General features: G+C 49.1%; 2 protein-coding genes across 2 annotated transcripts in view; both read left to right on the plus strand.

The window, feature by feature from the left end:
• Positions 1-15751, plus strand: part of LOC119464963 (60S ribosomal protein L10a-2-like) — a 49241-nt gene that overhangs the window by 31206 nt on the left and 2284 nt on the right. The gene's annotated exons all lie outside the window — the stretch shown is intronic.
• Positions 2055-15751, plus strand: part of LOC125939896 (60S ribosomal protein L10a-2-like) — a 43862-nt gene continuing 30165 nt past the window's right edge. The window contains exon 1 of the mRNA XM_049655418.1: positions 2055-2198. Coding sequence (XP_049511375.1) covers positions 2055-2198 — 144 coding nt within the window. The remainder of the gene's footprint in view (positions 2199-15751) is intronic.

The raw sequence follows: 15751 nt of genomic DNA on the forward strand, positions 1-15751 counted from the left end.
AAAATGATTTGATGTGTACACTGGTGAAGCACAGGGCGTGGTAGGCGGTTTCGTATGCCATCGAGTAAAGCCCGCACGGTGAATGAATGGCAGCAACATGGCTTCGAGAAGAGGAGCCTTAATTCTGCCGCACGCCGTAAATACATTGCACACACTTAGAAGTGAACGAGGGTGTAAATCGGTCTATATATCGCGCTATTACACCCGAAAAGGGAGTAAGACCGTGAGTTATACGCCGATTGACACTCTTATTCACGTTTAAGGGTGTAAACTATTGTTACACTGCACTCACACCAAACGTCCTGGAACGTTGGCGGCAGTGTCCTCAAGACTCTTATGAACAAGAGCAAAGGCTACCCTGCCAAAACAGAAACAGCACAAATGAAACGGTCGACATGGTGCATCTTTCGAAGTGCACTGACACAAAATACATTCGAAGAAGGCGCTTTCCGCGAGGAGTCACATCACCTACTCACTCGGACGGCCCACCGGGCGTCCTAAGAAAGCTTCTTTTAATTTCTTTTTGTATTTTTTTGTCTCCACGGCTACAGGTTCAGCCTCTTTGTTGGGTGTGTTTACAGTTGATGTGTTTCGTTTATTTTCCCCGTTTACCGTTGTAGTGCTCTATCTCGAAGTCTGGCGCGGACTTCCGCTTGGCGGAACTACATCAATCATCGCCTTATTAACTAACTAGTAATTATACACAAACAGACAAATACTACTATAAGTATACGCATTCAGGTGCATCGTTTCTCTAATAAACAGAATCAGTTCATATGGCTCTTTCTGGTGTTTTAAAGCGAATTGCTTTCATTGGCCTATCACCGGTTTTTGTGGATGGCAGCCGACGGCTAGTGGCTGGTGGTAAGACTTGCGATACATATTGTTACGGGAAGGAAGAAGCGTACTGGTATTTACAGATTGGTTGTTGTTGTTGTTGCCTCAAAACATGGCTCAGTTTTAATGGCTGCTTAGAGAAGCGAAACCCAGAATCTTCTTTGTCGTCTCGCCGGGCACCAACCATGTCCTCTTCCCACAGTACATACTGTGACATTAACCCCGTCGGCAGAAGCACCTTACTGGTGCGACTCACTGGTTCCAGAAAGGAACGGCTTGAGGCTGCTGACGTGGATGATGTCAGATAGAGGTGAAGGCGCGGTAGCCTCCAGTGGAGACACTTCATATGTGACAGGCGTCACCTGGCGGAGGATGCGATAAGGGCCGTAGTATCGCGAGAGGAGTTTCTCCGAAAGACCGACACGTCGAGATGGAGACAAAACTAGCACAACAGCACCTGTTTCGTATACGACGTCGCGGTGGCGCTGATCGTAGCGGCACTTCTGACGTGTCTGTGAAGCAGAGAGACGAAGACGGGCAATATGGCGTGCCTGGGTCGCTGTGGTTATGACATCACGAGCGTACTCTGTCGGCGAATCGAGTGTGGTCGAAAGAAGAGTCTCAAAAGGCAAGGTCGGTTCACGGCCATTAGAAGGTAGAAGGGCGAATAGCTAGCTGTGTCGTGGCGCGAAGAATTGTACGCAAACGTGACAAATGGTAAAGCAGTGTCCCAGTCGCGATGATCGGAGAAAACATACATCGCGAGCATGTCAGTTATTGTCCGGTTCAGGCGTTTAGTAAGACCGTTAGCTTGAGGATGGTAGGCTGTAGTAAGCTTGTGTTTAGTAGCACAGGATCGAAGTAAGTCGTCCATGACTTTGGCAAGAAAGTATCGTCCGCGATCGGTGAGAAGTTGACGAGGTGCGCCGTGGTGTAAGATAACGTCGCGAAGCAAGAAGTCAGTGATGTCTATAGCGAAACTGGTGGGAAGGGCTCTTGTAATGGCATAACGGGTGGTATAGTCCGTAGCGACGGAAATCCACTTATTTCCGTCGTTTGATATAGGGAATGGTCCGAGTAGATCAACGCCAACGCAAAAAAAAAGGGTCGGTTGATATATTCAGAGGCTGCAGCAGACCAGCAGGATGTACAGCTGGTCGTTTTCGGCGTTGACACGACTCACACGCGGCGACATAGCGACGGACGGAGCGGTTGAGATGGGGCCGGAAAAATCGTCGCCGAATTCGGTCATAGGTCCGAGAGACGGCAAGGTGTCCAGTGGTGGGAACATCGTGCTGTTGCTGGAGTACAGTCTGCTGAAGATGAGACAGAATGACGATTGGCAGCTCGGGCCCGTCTGGGTGCATGTTCCGGCGATACAGGGTGTCGTTTTGTAGCAAGAACATGTGAAGGAATGGGTCAGACGGGTCAGAGAGCAGGCGTTCAATAAGCTGCCGTAACCATTCATCGCGTCGTTGTTCAGCTCCATTGTCTTTCAAGGCGGAAAGCGAGTGAATGCAGATCGGTGCGGCATCCACTAAATCGTTCGGTGCATCGACGGGGTGACGAGACAGGCAGTCGGCGTCCTGATGTAAACGACACAGTGTATGTGTACTGCTGAAGGCGTACGGCCCAGCGACCGAGGCGTCCGGTGGGATCCTTGAGGGAAGAAAGCCAACAAAGGGCGTGGTGATCGGTTGTAACCGTAAATGGTCGACCATATATGTAGGGTCGGAACTTTTCCACAGCCCAAATGAGGGCGAGACATTCCCGCTCGGTAATCGAATAATTGCGTTCGGATGAGGAGAGAAGGCGGCTAGCGTAGGCGATAACGTGGTTGTGCCCACGTTGGCGTTGGGCTAAAATTGCGCCGATGCCGCATCCACTGGTGTCAGTGCGAATTTCTGTCGGAGCGGAGGCGTCAAAATGGGCGAGAATAGGAGGTGTGGTGAGTAGCGTGATGAGGCGCGAGAAAGAAGTCGCTTATTAAGGGCCCCAGCAGAAAGGAACGTCTTTCTTGAGAAGGTCAGTCAGGGGACGAGCAACATGCGCGAAATTTTTCGCAAACCGGCGGAAGTAAGAGCAAAGGCCGATAAAGCTGCGAACATCTTTGGCAGAGGTTGGTACCGGAAAATTCTGCACTGCACGAACTTTAGCGGGGTCGGGGCGAATGCCTGATGAATCGATGAGATGTCCAAGCATTGGCGGTGACCGAAGTGGCACTTGGAGGAGTTGAGCTGCAGGCCAACGGCGCTAAAAACAGAAAGAACAGATGAAAGTCGTTCAAGATGGCCGCAAAAGTTGGAGAGAACACGATGACGTCATCCAAGTAGTACAAACAGATGGACCATTTCAAGCCACGCAAGAGCATGTCCATCATACGTTCAAAGGTCACCGGGGCATTGCACAAGCCGAAAGGCATTACCCTAAACTGATAAAGGCCGTCAGGTGTGACAAATGCGGTCTGTTCACGTCCATTTCATCCACGGCAATTTGCCAATATCCGGAGCGAAGGTCTATTGCTAAAAAATAAGTGGCACCGTGGAGACAACCTAGAGCATCGTCAATCCGTGGAAGTGGGTATACATCTTTCTTGGTGATCTGGTTTAGATGACGATAGTACACGCAGAATCGCCAGCTGTCGAACTTCTTTTGGACGAGAACAACAGGGGAAGCCGACGGGCTAGAAGAGTGTTCAATAATCGCTTTGGCAAACATTTAGCCAACTTCGCTCTGGATAACTTGTCGCTCAGAGGGCGACACCCGGTATGGGCGGCGGCGAACAGCTGCCGCATCGCCGGTATTTATAAGATGCTTCACAACCGTAGTTTCACCCAAAGAGCGATCGCTCAGGTCGAAAATGTCGGCGTAGGACTCGAGGATGTCACGGAGCGCTGCGGCAGATTGGGGTGCGAGCTCCGGCGCAATCATCTTTGCAATGTCGTCGGGCGGGTGCAGATACAGAAGGCGCAGAACGAGCACTGGTTGAAGATGTCGCAACAGATAGAGCGGAAATACGGCATTTGCGGGACGGTGGCAACGGGGCAAGCGACATCTCTTGAGGAAGTACCTGAGGGCACTGGCCGAAATTTAGGATGGGAAGACAGGTCTGATTGGCCGCTACAGAAATGACGGTGTGTGGGAAGGAGACATTGTGGGAAAGCAGGACAGAAGTCGCGGGAGTGAAGATAATAATATGTGGTTTTTTATTGGCGCAAGGGCCAGATATGGCCAAAGAGCGCCATGACAAATGATGATAGTTTTTCCAATGTACCATAGAGTGGTCTATGAATGATAAATAGTTGATGTAACATGGCTGTAAAAGGCCTAAAAGCAAGTCGCTGTAAATTGCGTAAAATATATTGGCATTAAAATTATGACAATGACTAATGATTAGTGCTATGACTATAAAAATTCTGTTACAAATAATGATGTATTAAAAGGTATACATTTGCACTAGTGCCTCAAGTGGTTCCTTGAAATCAAGGGCTGAGAGGCACCTGCTGTACAAACATTTGCACTGCAGCTGCAGCCTGCAAGACGAGGCTGCGCTACAGATACCCTGGCCAGATGATTTGTAAAATGTTTACATCTGCTAAAACTTTAAGACTGTATTAAAATCAAAAAGCGGCTCATGGCTAAGAAAGAATGCTGGGTGAAGAGGGATGTGCTCACGATATGCGGGATAAAAGTACTTTTTACGCTGGCCTTCTATTTCAGGGCACTCGACAAGAACATGGAGGACTGTAAGAATGTCGCCACACCTATCACATTTTGGAGGATCACTTCCAGAAAGGAGGTACGAGTGTGTGCCAAAAGTATGACCTATTCTTAACCTGCAAAGAAGCACTTCCTTGTGTCTTGCCATTTTCTCGGACATCCATTTCCCTATTCTTGGTTTGATCATATGTAGCTTGTTGACACTTCGTTGTCCCACTGCCTTTGCCAACATCTCCGCAACTGATGGCGCAAGAAAGGCTTTAGGTCTGTGGGAGAGATAGGTATGTTTGTGTCTGTATACTTAAAACAACTGACGTGGCACTTTCGTCTGCAGCTACATTGCCTTTTATGCCTCTATGGCCAGGTACCCAGCATACTATGACCGTTTGGTTGCCCATGTAGGCTGAGCATAAGCAGCTGTAGAGTTCGTTAAAAACTGAATTCTTGTATTTTCGTAGACTCATTAGAGCTCTAACGACGCTCAATGAGTCTGTGAACACAACTGCTTTGGTAACATTCATTCGCTTTATGTGTTTAACTGCTGAGAGGATTGCGTATGCTTCAGCTGTAAAAATACTTGTATGTGGATTTAGTGTACCAGATGTCGAAAAAGACGGTCCCAGAGCTGCGTACGCAACACCAGCAGGAGATTTGGAAGCGTCTGTGTAAAATTCTGCACATGAGTAATTCGCCTGAAGCTCGAGAAAGTGTGAGCGTATATGAGTCTCAGGTGCGTGCTTGGAGATCTCTATGAAGGAGACATCGCACTCAATAGTCTGCCACTCCCAAGGTGGTGGAAGCCAACTGGGAGCAGTTAAGACATTCTCCTGCAGTAGGATGCCTGTTTCTTCAGCCGACGCTTCTAGACGCATGGACAAAGGAGTCCTCACAGACGGCCGGTTTTGATACAGCCTGGCAGCCGATATGTCGCTTATAGTGGAATGGCATGGGTGTTCTACATCTGCCTTTACCTTCAGGGAGTAAGATAGAGCTAAGTATGCTCTTTGGAGATGCAGGGACCATTCATCCGACTCAACATACAGGCTTTCTACAGGGCTAGTCCTGAAGGCGCCTGTAGCAAGCCGAATACCCAGATGGTGAACGGGGTCTAACATCTTTAGAGCGCTAGGTGTTGCAGAGTTATAAACTATGGCTCCGTAGTCAAGGCGTGACCGTACAAGGCTTTTGTATAAGCTAAGGAGGCATCTCCTGTCGCTTCCCCATGATGTGCGTGACAAGAGCTTCAGCAGATTCATAGCCTTCAGGCACTTTGTTTTCAGGTACTTAAGGTGCGGGACAAAAGTTAACTTAGAGTCTAAGATGAGGCCTAGAAATTATATTCATGACTCACAGATAGCCGTTCTCCATTAAGGTCAACAGAGGGGTCTGGTTGCAGACCTCTTTTGTTCGAGAAGAGGACGCACGTGCTTTTTTGTGGGTTTAGTCTAAATCCATTCTCGTCCGCCCACTTGGAAATCTTGTTGAGGCCAAGCTGCACCTGTCGCTCGCAGATAGCAAGATTACAAGATTTGTAGCCGATTTGCACATCATCCACGTAAACCGAATAAAACATTGTGCGTGGTATCACACTGTGGAGAGAATTCATTTTTACAACAAATAGGGTGCAACTCAGCACACCTCCTTGTGGTACACCAGTTTCTTGGGTGAATAGACGAGATAAGACGTTACCAACGCGAACACGGAATGTGCGGTTCGAGAGATAACTTTGAATCACGTTCAGCAAATTCCCTCGGATGCCCATTCCTGCCAGATCACGAAGGATTCCAAAACGCCATGTGGTGTCATAGGCTTTCTCCATGTCTAAGAACACCGACAAGAAAAACTGTTTATGCACAAAGGCATCCCGGATATTTGTCTCGATGCGGACAAGGTGGTCTGTTGTGGATCTACCTTCCCTGAAGCCACACTGTAAGGGATCTAGTATTTTGTTACTTTCAAGAAAATGGATCAGGCGCCGGTTAGTCATTTTCTCAAAGAGTTTGCACAGGCAACTTGTTAGGGCTATAGGCCTATAGCTGCTGGCCGAAGAGGGTCCTTGCCCTCTTTGAGAATGGGAATTATTATTGCCTCTTTCCAGGCAGCCGGGATGTACCCACCACAGAATATGGAGTTAAATATCGACAAAAGTGTTTTGTGTGCTTCAGGGTGTAAGTGTTTGATCATGTCATAAGCTATTCTGTCTCTTCCTGGCGCTGTCTTATTAGAGCAGCTCAGTGAGGCCTGAAATTCCGCCATGGTGAATGGACGGTTGTAAGGTTCATTCTTTGTTATTTTCTGATCCAGGGGCAATCGCTCTGCTTGCCGCTGGTACCGCAGAAATGTATCTGTGTAATGGGCCGAACTAGAAATGTACTCAAAGTGGGCACCTAGAAAATCGGCCTGGTCTTCAAGAGTGTTTCCCTGGTTGTTTAATAATGGCAGATGATGAGTTTGCCGGCCGTTTAATTTGTTAACTCGGTTCCAGGCTTTCTTTCCGTCTGTGTAAGAATTTATGCCTGATATGTATTTTTGCCAGCTTTCCCTTTTAGCACGGCGGCGCGTTCTTCGACCCTCACTCTTTACTTTTTTAAAGTTTATGAGATTTTCTGTTGTTGGAGAGTCACGAAGGCGTCCCCAAGCCTTATTTTGCTTTCTTCGTGCTTCCCTACAGTCATTGTTCCACCAAGGAACACGTCGTTTCGAATGCTTTCCTTGTGTTTCTGGGATGCATATGGAAGCTATATTCACAATAAATGCTGTGAAATATGCTACTGCGTTCGTCTATGTTAAGATTACGGATGTCATCCCATGTTAGGTGGGTGAGCTCTCTGTATTGCTTCCAGTCGGCAGAATCAATCTTCCACTGGGGAACATGAGGAGAGTTTTCTTCACTTTTTGTCAATGTTAATATGATCGGGAAGTGGTCACTCCCATAAGGGTTTTTGATAACATTCCACTGCAGGTATGGCATGAGTGTACTTGATGCGATGCTTAAATCTATAGATGAGTATGTTTTGTGTGCAACGCTGTAGAATGTGGGCTCTTTTTTATTTAACAAGGACGCATCAGATGAGAAAAGAAAGTTTTCAATTAAGCGCCCTCGCACGTCACAACGAGAATCGCCCCACAGGCTGCTATGGGCATTTAGATCTCCAACAACGATATATGGTTGGGGAAGTTCAGCGATAAAGCTTAGAAACTCTGATCTAGAGAGTTCGTAATTCGGAGGGATGTATAGGGAAGTTATAGTGACCAACTTCTGAAAGAGCACCGCTCGGACTGCGACTGCCTCAAGAGGAGTTCGGAGAAGAAACTGCTGACAAGCAACATCTTTGCTCCCTATGATTGCGACGCCGCCCGAAGAGGCGAGTGCGTCATCTCGATCTTTTCGGAAAATGGCGTATTTCCTGAGGAAGTTACCTTGTGTTGGTTTGAGGTGTGTCTCCTGAACACACAGCACCTTTGGATTGTATTTGTGTAGAAGTTCTTTAACGTCATCGAGGTTGTGCATAAGACCTCTCACGTTCCAGTGTAGTATTTGTGTATCCATATTGTTTGTTTTCTTGTGCTGTGTGTCAAGAGGAGTCCAATTGGCTTACGGAGCCTTTCCAGGCCCCGTAATCCGTGTTTTGTCTTTCTTGGAGCGGTCGCGAGATTCGCGCCGCTCAGGAGGCGCTGGGTGCGCCGGCTGACTTGTAGTTGTGTCCATCGACTCCTGAGAGCCGCTGGACTTCCGCTCATTCGAGCGGGGTGTTTTCAGGGTAGGCCTTGCCTCAGAAAGCAGGGCCTTGGAGGCCACCAACCCAGAGGTCGATGGGCCCTCCTTAAGAGATGGCGCAGCAGCACTGGCTGCTGTCGCCTGGGGGGCTGGTGGCATAGCCGCGGCCACACTCTTTGTGGGCCGGGCTGATGCCGGAGTCTGCTGCGGCGTTGCCCCCTTACGCGCCGCATCAGCATACCCTGCGATATGTAGGAAGGAAATGCGCTTTCGCGCTTCCTGAAAGGAAATGTTTTCTTTGAACTTTAACGTAATTATTTCTTTTTCCCTCTTCCAGGAAGGACATGAGCGGGAGTATGCAGGGTGATCACCGTCGCAGTTTGCGCAGTGTAGTGCCTCAGTACAATTGTCAGCAGGATGGTCGTGCGACGCACACTTTGCACATGTGGTACGGCCCCGGCAGCTTTGAGAGCCGTGACCGAATCGCTGGCACTTAAAGCAGCGGCGAGGGTTTGGAATGTAGGGCCTAAGTTTGATTTCAGATAGCCTGTTTCAATATATTCTGGTAAGGTACTTGTGCAAAACGTCAAAATTAGGTGTTTAGTGGGGATCTCTTTGTCATCCCGCCTGATCTTAATTCTTTGGACATTTGTCACATGCTGTTCCTTCCAGCCCTCAAGGAGCTCGGTTTCACTCAAGTCAAGGAAATCTTGTTCTGATATAACTCCGCGTGAAACTGTTCAGAGATCGGTGGGGGTTCATCGAGACAGGGGTATTACCAATTTCAGCAAGTCCGGACAGTTTCTCGAACTGATTCTTGTCATTAAGTTCAATCAATAGATCACCGCTGGCCATTTTTGTGACCTTATAGCCGGGACCTAGTTTCTCAGTAAGGCATTTCGCAACGACAAATGGTGATAGTGTTCTTGCAGTTTTATCACTGTTTTGACAACTTAGCACGTGGTACTTCGGGTATATTTCTTTGGTCTGGACAAAAAGCTTCAGAGAGTCATCGGTGCGCCCTCTCTTGGAAAGAGGGCGATCGGGGAGTCGGGGGAATGACGAAAAAGCCATAAAGGGAACAATAATTTCGGTAGCTATGCCAGCCACCCACCACCGAGCCCAACATGGGGACGCTACGAAACCCGAAGGCAACGAAGACGCCAGCTGTACAAAGCCACTATAACCTAATATAATAGACCCAAGGCTGGATAAACTACACCAGGTTAACCCTTGCTGCTGGAAAATTGGAAGTAAAACGAAGTGAAGAGGAGACAGGAGAGATGGAAAGTGAGAGAGAAAGACGAAGGTTGGAGGGAGAGAGAAACAGGAAAAGGCAACTACCGATTTCCCCCGGGTGGGTCAGTCCGGGGGTGCCGTCTACGTGAAGCCGAGGCCAAAGAGGTGTGTTGCCTCCGCCGGGGGGCCATAAAGGTCCAAACACCCGGCTTCGGCTCAACCTCCAGGATCCCCTTTTCCCCGGACACGGCTAAGCCGCGCACGGTTAGACGCGGGAGGGTCCAACCCCCATGTGCTCGGGTCCGTGGTGTCGCAACACACCAAAACGCCTGCTTTCGCAGACGCCCCTGCGGGGCGCGGGAGTGAAGAGATTGTCTCCGTCAAGAACAGGTGGACAGGCGAAAACCGTGACGCAGGTTGCTGCTTGGGGAAGAAGACAAATAAAATCCGCAGAACAAAGCTGAGTTGGGGCTTGAGCAGGAAGGTCAATGGAAAGGGGTAGGCCAAGTTGGACCCGATGAACATTCAATCGGAGCAGAATGGGCGGTCAAAAAGTCGAGTCCGAGGATCACATCGGGGAGGAGGGGGGGGGGGAGGGGCAGCGTTCGAGCACACTAACACAAAACGACGTGTGGCGGCCAGCGACAATGACACGTGCAGCACACATTCCGAGCACAGCCGGAGTTCCACCGTCGGCGACCTGTAGCAGTCGAGTCGGAGCGGGAGTAAGGACTTTCTTAAGGCGCGTTTGAAGGTCTGCACTCATGATGAAAATTTGCGCTCCAGTGTCGATGAGTGCTGTAACAGGCAAAACCATCCACATCCACGTCCAGAAGTTTCCGATCAGTAGGCAGGGTCCACAGAGGAATTTCAGGCCGGTGTGCTAGAGCAGCGTCACCTCCCAGAGCTGCCCCAGTCAGCTTCCCGTCGTCCCAGTCAGTTCCCGTTCAGCGTCACTTCCCGTAATACGCGCGAGCAGATATCGAAAAGCCCAGATTTTTGTTGCCGCCTCTAATCATTTCATTCGCTTTAATTCTAAAGAGACCATCGTCAAATTGTCAATCTCCGAAGTGCCGTCGTTTAGCAAGGCCAACAATTTGCACTTGTGATCCAGTTTGCGTCGCTCCTTCCTTGTCTTAGACAGTGCCTTCACACCCGATAAGCGCGCAGAGTATTTGGCGAGACCCTCGCATCGGCGACCGATAGGATGCTTCGCCAAGCCTACTCCCATCGGGTTCTATGGCACGCGTGGCGTTTCTAAGCGCAGGGCAGTAAAGCAACACTATATTCCTCTTAAAGCAGTATTGACATGACAGTTTCAACTTATATTTTTTTGCCATATGATGATACTGGACTTCGAAACACCAAAAAATGTACTATCAATGCTCAGGGCGCCGAACTACTTTGTCACAATAACTTTTCTACAGACTCAGGAAAATTACAACCTCGAGGATAGATTAGATGTCGAAACACCTCTTTTTGCAGCCTTACTTTCTCTGAAAATTACTAAAATGGTTACATTCGTTAGAAACCACTCTTAGTGCACCATTTCATATTTCAGGGTGTTAAAACGGTGTTTTGTATGAAACATACACTTTGCAGAATTTAAGGGTGCTTACTACTTCCAACACTTCGAGCAGTAATGTCATTCCTATTCATTCCTAATAGGAATGGCTAACAGTGCGGCATGCAATTCGTGCGGGTGCGATGAGACGCTAGAGCACCTTCTGTGTCATTGCCCAGCTTTTGACGCTCAACGACGAATTCTTCAAGCTCAACTCAGCATGTTAGATAGCAGAGTGCTCTCAGAGGAAAATATTCTGGGACCATGGCCTACGCATTCTTGCATGCGAAAGGCCACAAAAGTTCTCCTTCACTTCTTGAAGGAGACTGGACTGCATGAGCGCTTGTGACAGTGGACCTTCCGCTGCGACTGACTCTGCGAATGACTGACTCTTTATTATTTCTTATATTATCGCTCCTTATCTATTCTTCCCCCTTCCCTCTGCCCAAGCGTAGAGTAGCCTACCGGGCACGTCCTTGGTTAACCCCCTACATTTCCCTTCTCGTTTCTCTCTCTCTCTCTCTCGAGCAAGTAAAATAAAACAACCAAAAGTGTCTATTTTCCAGGGGCTTTCCACCAAGTCATTATTCAAGCACATGATTGGTCAATGTAGGCTATGGATGCCAACCTGCTACTTCATGTAGATTGGGTTTCCGGTGGTGAAGGGGTGTTCTGGGGTTTTACGTGCTAATGCTACGAATATGATTACCAGGCACGCCGTAGTGAGGAACTCAGGTTTCATTTCGACAACCTGAAGTTCTTTAACGTGCACTCAATGCAAGGGTGTTCTTGCATTTCGCCCTCCTCGGAATGCGGCCGCGCGGCCTGGATTCGATCCCGCGACCTCGTGCTTAGCAGCCCAACGCCAAAGCGACTAAACTGCCACGTCGGGTGGTAGTTCGGCTTCCGAATGATGGTCTAAATGTAAAATTATGTAAACAAATTCATGCATTTAGTAAATGTATATTTATGTGATCTAATTTGGTCTATATTCCAAGCTATACCTATGCTTCAGTGATTCAAATATGTTTCTTGTCTCGTTGTACTGCTTGTTTTATCTCTCTCTGTGTGCGTGTACTACCGTCTGCTTTGGACACCTCTCGCGCGGCAGACGTTCTACGGCACTGAAGGCCGGTTCGCCGTCGGTATATTGCCGCTATAGCGTGGACGTGCCTTAACCGGAAGTGGACAGCGCGTTGGCGATGACGTATGTCACGTGACATTTGGAGGAGCATTCGGCGAGGAGGAGTGACCAGCCGATGAGGAGAGTAGCGAAGGAAAGAGCGAAACGAGCGAGGGCCGTGTTTCGATCTTCAAACGCGTGTAACTCCGCTATTACCGGCACCATTTCAAGAAATTCTTGCGGCTACGTGTTCGTTGTAGACTCGTGCAGAACTGCAACACCACAGCTAAATTTCGACCTCTGGGTGGTTTAGGGATCCTTTAAAAGTATCGCGTGAAAGAGTCATAATGCTTTCGCATTCAATGCACGTCAGGAGACTTATCAGTGCCTCGGTAACTTTTATTGCTGTACTAATAACATTTTCGAGTCTAGATGGTATCTTCCTTGACTGCAATGAAGCCAAATGTAAGCAGGAGCCGTAGAGATATGCTGTATTGAAAAGCCTCCGCTCTTCCCTGCGTATTTCGCAAGTATATCTGCATTATATTATTAGCAACGATGACGAATTTAATGTCCGAATTTGTTTAGGAATCTCTTTGAAAGTACTTCATGTCCTTTAAACTAACATTTCCCAGACTCGAAACAAAATTACGCAGATGCAACGCACATGTTGGAACCTATATGATGCGAAGCTTCTGTAAAGCGCTTAATTTACAATGCAATTCATTTTATCTTTTATACAAGAAAATTTGGCAGAGGCACTTAAGATTGCTTACGTGTGGGAATGCGAAAGTTATTATAATTCCTTTGGTGAAATTTCTTTTTTCCGCGCGTTCATTCTGTGCGCGAGCTCTCGTCGCGTTCTAATTGCGCTCGCTTAGGCCAAATAAAAACGCGCCAAGTGTCTCAATGCACTCGCTTGCCCGCGGGAAGTTTATAACTCAAATTACCACCCAGCGGCGTTCCATTGGACATTAATACTTTTAGGGGCGAAGCTCCTTAGGGTCGAGCTTGTCCGCCGTCGCGCCGTTGTAGCCGCGCTAGCACTCTCCGCTCCCGCTAGAGGCGCAGCTGTACTCTCTTAGGAGCGAAGCACCTTAGGGCCGAGCCTTGTCCCTCGTAGTTGTCCGTAGCTCTGGTTTGCATGTATACTGTGTATACCAAAGCATGTACATATGTACTGCAGACATGTACAGTAACATATATATATATATATATATATATATATATTATATATGTGTGTGTGTGTGTGTGTGTGTGTGTGTGTGTGATACAGTATATGTACGCCAAGCTCCGGCTTCCGGCTCCGCTACCGGAAGCCGGGTTCCGGAGAACGCTTCCGGCGTTTTATCCGAATGATCCCCCGGTGCTTCGCCCACTCATCATCATTCACTTCGTGGATATGCGGTGTTTTTTACAGCGAAGCAGTTAGGGGCTCAGTATTCGATGGTGTGCGAGTGATTTCACGGGGAGCGAACACACGGCGGAGAGCAAAACGCGACTTCTTCCGTCGCGCGAAAGGCCATGGGGAGACGGAGGGAGGGAGGGGAGATGAAGTTTAGCTACGGCACCGAATGGGTATCTTGCGACTGGGTGCAAGGGGAACTGGCGACTCAATCTCCCATGCGAAAGAAAGCGGGAAGGCAGCGCGGGGAGGGAGGTGTTGCGGCTTCTGCTCTGCGAGCAACTTGTACTTTGCGCGGCGCCGGGCGGTCGCGCCCACCGTATCTTGAAAGCTATCTGAAACACGGCTCCTAACTTTGTAGGCGCTGTGCTTTCGCCGCTCAGTTTCCGTTGAAACGATAGACCGCATGAACCTTCGCTCGCTGCTGCGGGCGCCCTTGCTCACGCCAGCGTTTTGACACCGCTGTGCGCGGTCACACAAACAACGCGCACAACTGTTGTCGACGGCGGGCCATTTGGCCGCGTTCGCACCGAATGCGCGCGGCATTGGTGACATGTTTATGAAGAACGTGCCAACCTTTGCCGTACCCCTATGGCGTGAACCGTAGCGACCATAAGGCCATGGTCCCTGTGGTCACTAAATAAATGAAAAAGACCGGATCATATATATTTCTCATCTTTAATAGCTCAAATACCAATTACACCCATCACATCTTAATAGACATAATTGGAAATACATAACCCACCACAGTACAGCTTCGCTGGTCTTTATTTTTTACACTGATGACGTGGCGCCACCTCCAACCATTGACTGCGTCGTAACGTACCTAACGACACATCGCACTAGGCACACCTTTAGTTATTTATCATTTTATTTTAATACCCTAGCTAAAGGCCCGTGAGGGCATTTCATAGGGGGGGGGTAAAAGGTCAAATGGACGTGCACTGTGCAGAATATATATATTATATATATATATCCCATGGGTCGGGCAATGACGTCACGGCTTAGCTCCGCCTCTGCGCAGCCACGACAGCACTGCGCACGGCGCGGTGACATCATGGCTCGGCAAAGCTAAGGCGAAGCGATGCGACGCTACGCGCGCGATGACGTCACGGCTCACGCAGCTGTGGCGAGGCGCGACGGCGCAGCTGGCGCGCAGCGTTGTTAAGCCCGGACCACACATACGCTTGCGGACGCGCGCAAGCTCGCGTCTGCGCGCCCACGCATGCGCAGACGGTGCGGCACGGCTCGTACGCGTCGAAACGCGGTGCGATCTCGGTGATCAGCTCCTCTCTGATATTGTGCGCTTGAGCTGCCTCGCGCCGGCGCGCCTGGCTACGCAGCTACGGTGCGGTACACTCAACTCTCAGTTAAGCAGATTTATAATATGCAAGAAAGTGCCTCTTCTTCACTTTTTGTGCTGATCTAACAGTTCTAAAAATATAACAATTACGTTTATAAATATCGAAGCATTTTGAAACACTGTCAACAACGAAGTACGAAGTGGCGTCTGCCAAGGTGTAAACAAGTGAGGCCAGTGAGCGCGCGCTGTCGCGCGTATTTGTGGATGCAAACCGCCATTCCTCGCTAGGCGCGGCAACCGCAAGGCGCGTAGACGCGAGCTTGCGCGCGTCCGCAAGCGTACGTGTGGTCTGGGCTTTAGGCGATGCGTGGTGACGTCATCTCTAGGCGGAGGTATTGCGGCGTACACTCGACGGACCATCCTCCAGCTTAAACACATTCGGCTAGTTCACAGGGGTATGTGCCATTCCGCTTGGACCCTTTCTGCACTACCACCAGGATCGGCCCACATTTCGGCGTTACACCTGACGGCAAACGCCCAGGTTAAACAGCTTCGCTGTTGAAAGCTGCCATGGCCTTGGGAAGCGTGCTCGTCTCCGACGCCGAAGGCCCTGGTTCGATTGCCACCCAGGCCGAAACTTACATAATGTTCTTTTGAAATGCATTAGTTCAATTTGCTTTCAGGAACATCGCTGAGAAATGTGACGTCAGATCGAGTATTTTTTTGACGTGTTTTTACTCCTTGCCGTCGTACCATTTTTGGTACCATCATTCGCTCATACTGCCGCCAACGACAACGCCAGATTTTCCGCGTAATGCGGCATCTAATGGTTTCGCATTAAA

The sequence above is a fragment of the Dermacentor silvarum genome, chromosome 9, assembly GCF_013339745.2.
Source record: "Dermacentor silvarum isolate Dsil-2018 chromosome 9, BIME_Dsil_1.4, whole genome shotgun sequence".
In the NCBI taxonomy this organism is placed as follows: domain Eukaryota; kingdom Metazoa; phylum Arthropoda; class Arachnida; order Ixodida; family Ixodidae; genus Dermacentor; species Dermacentor silvarum.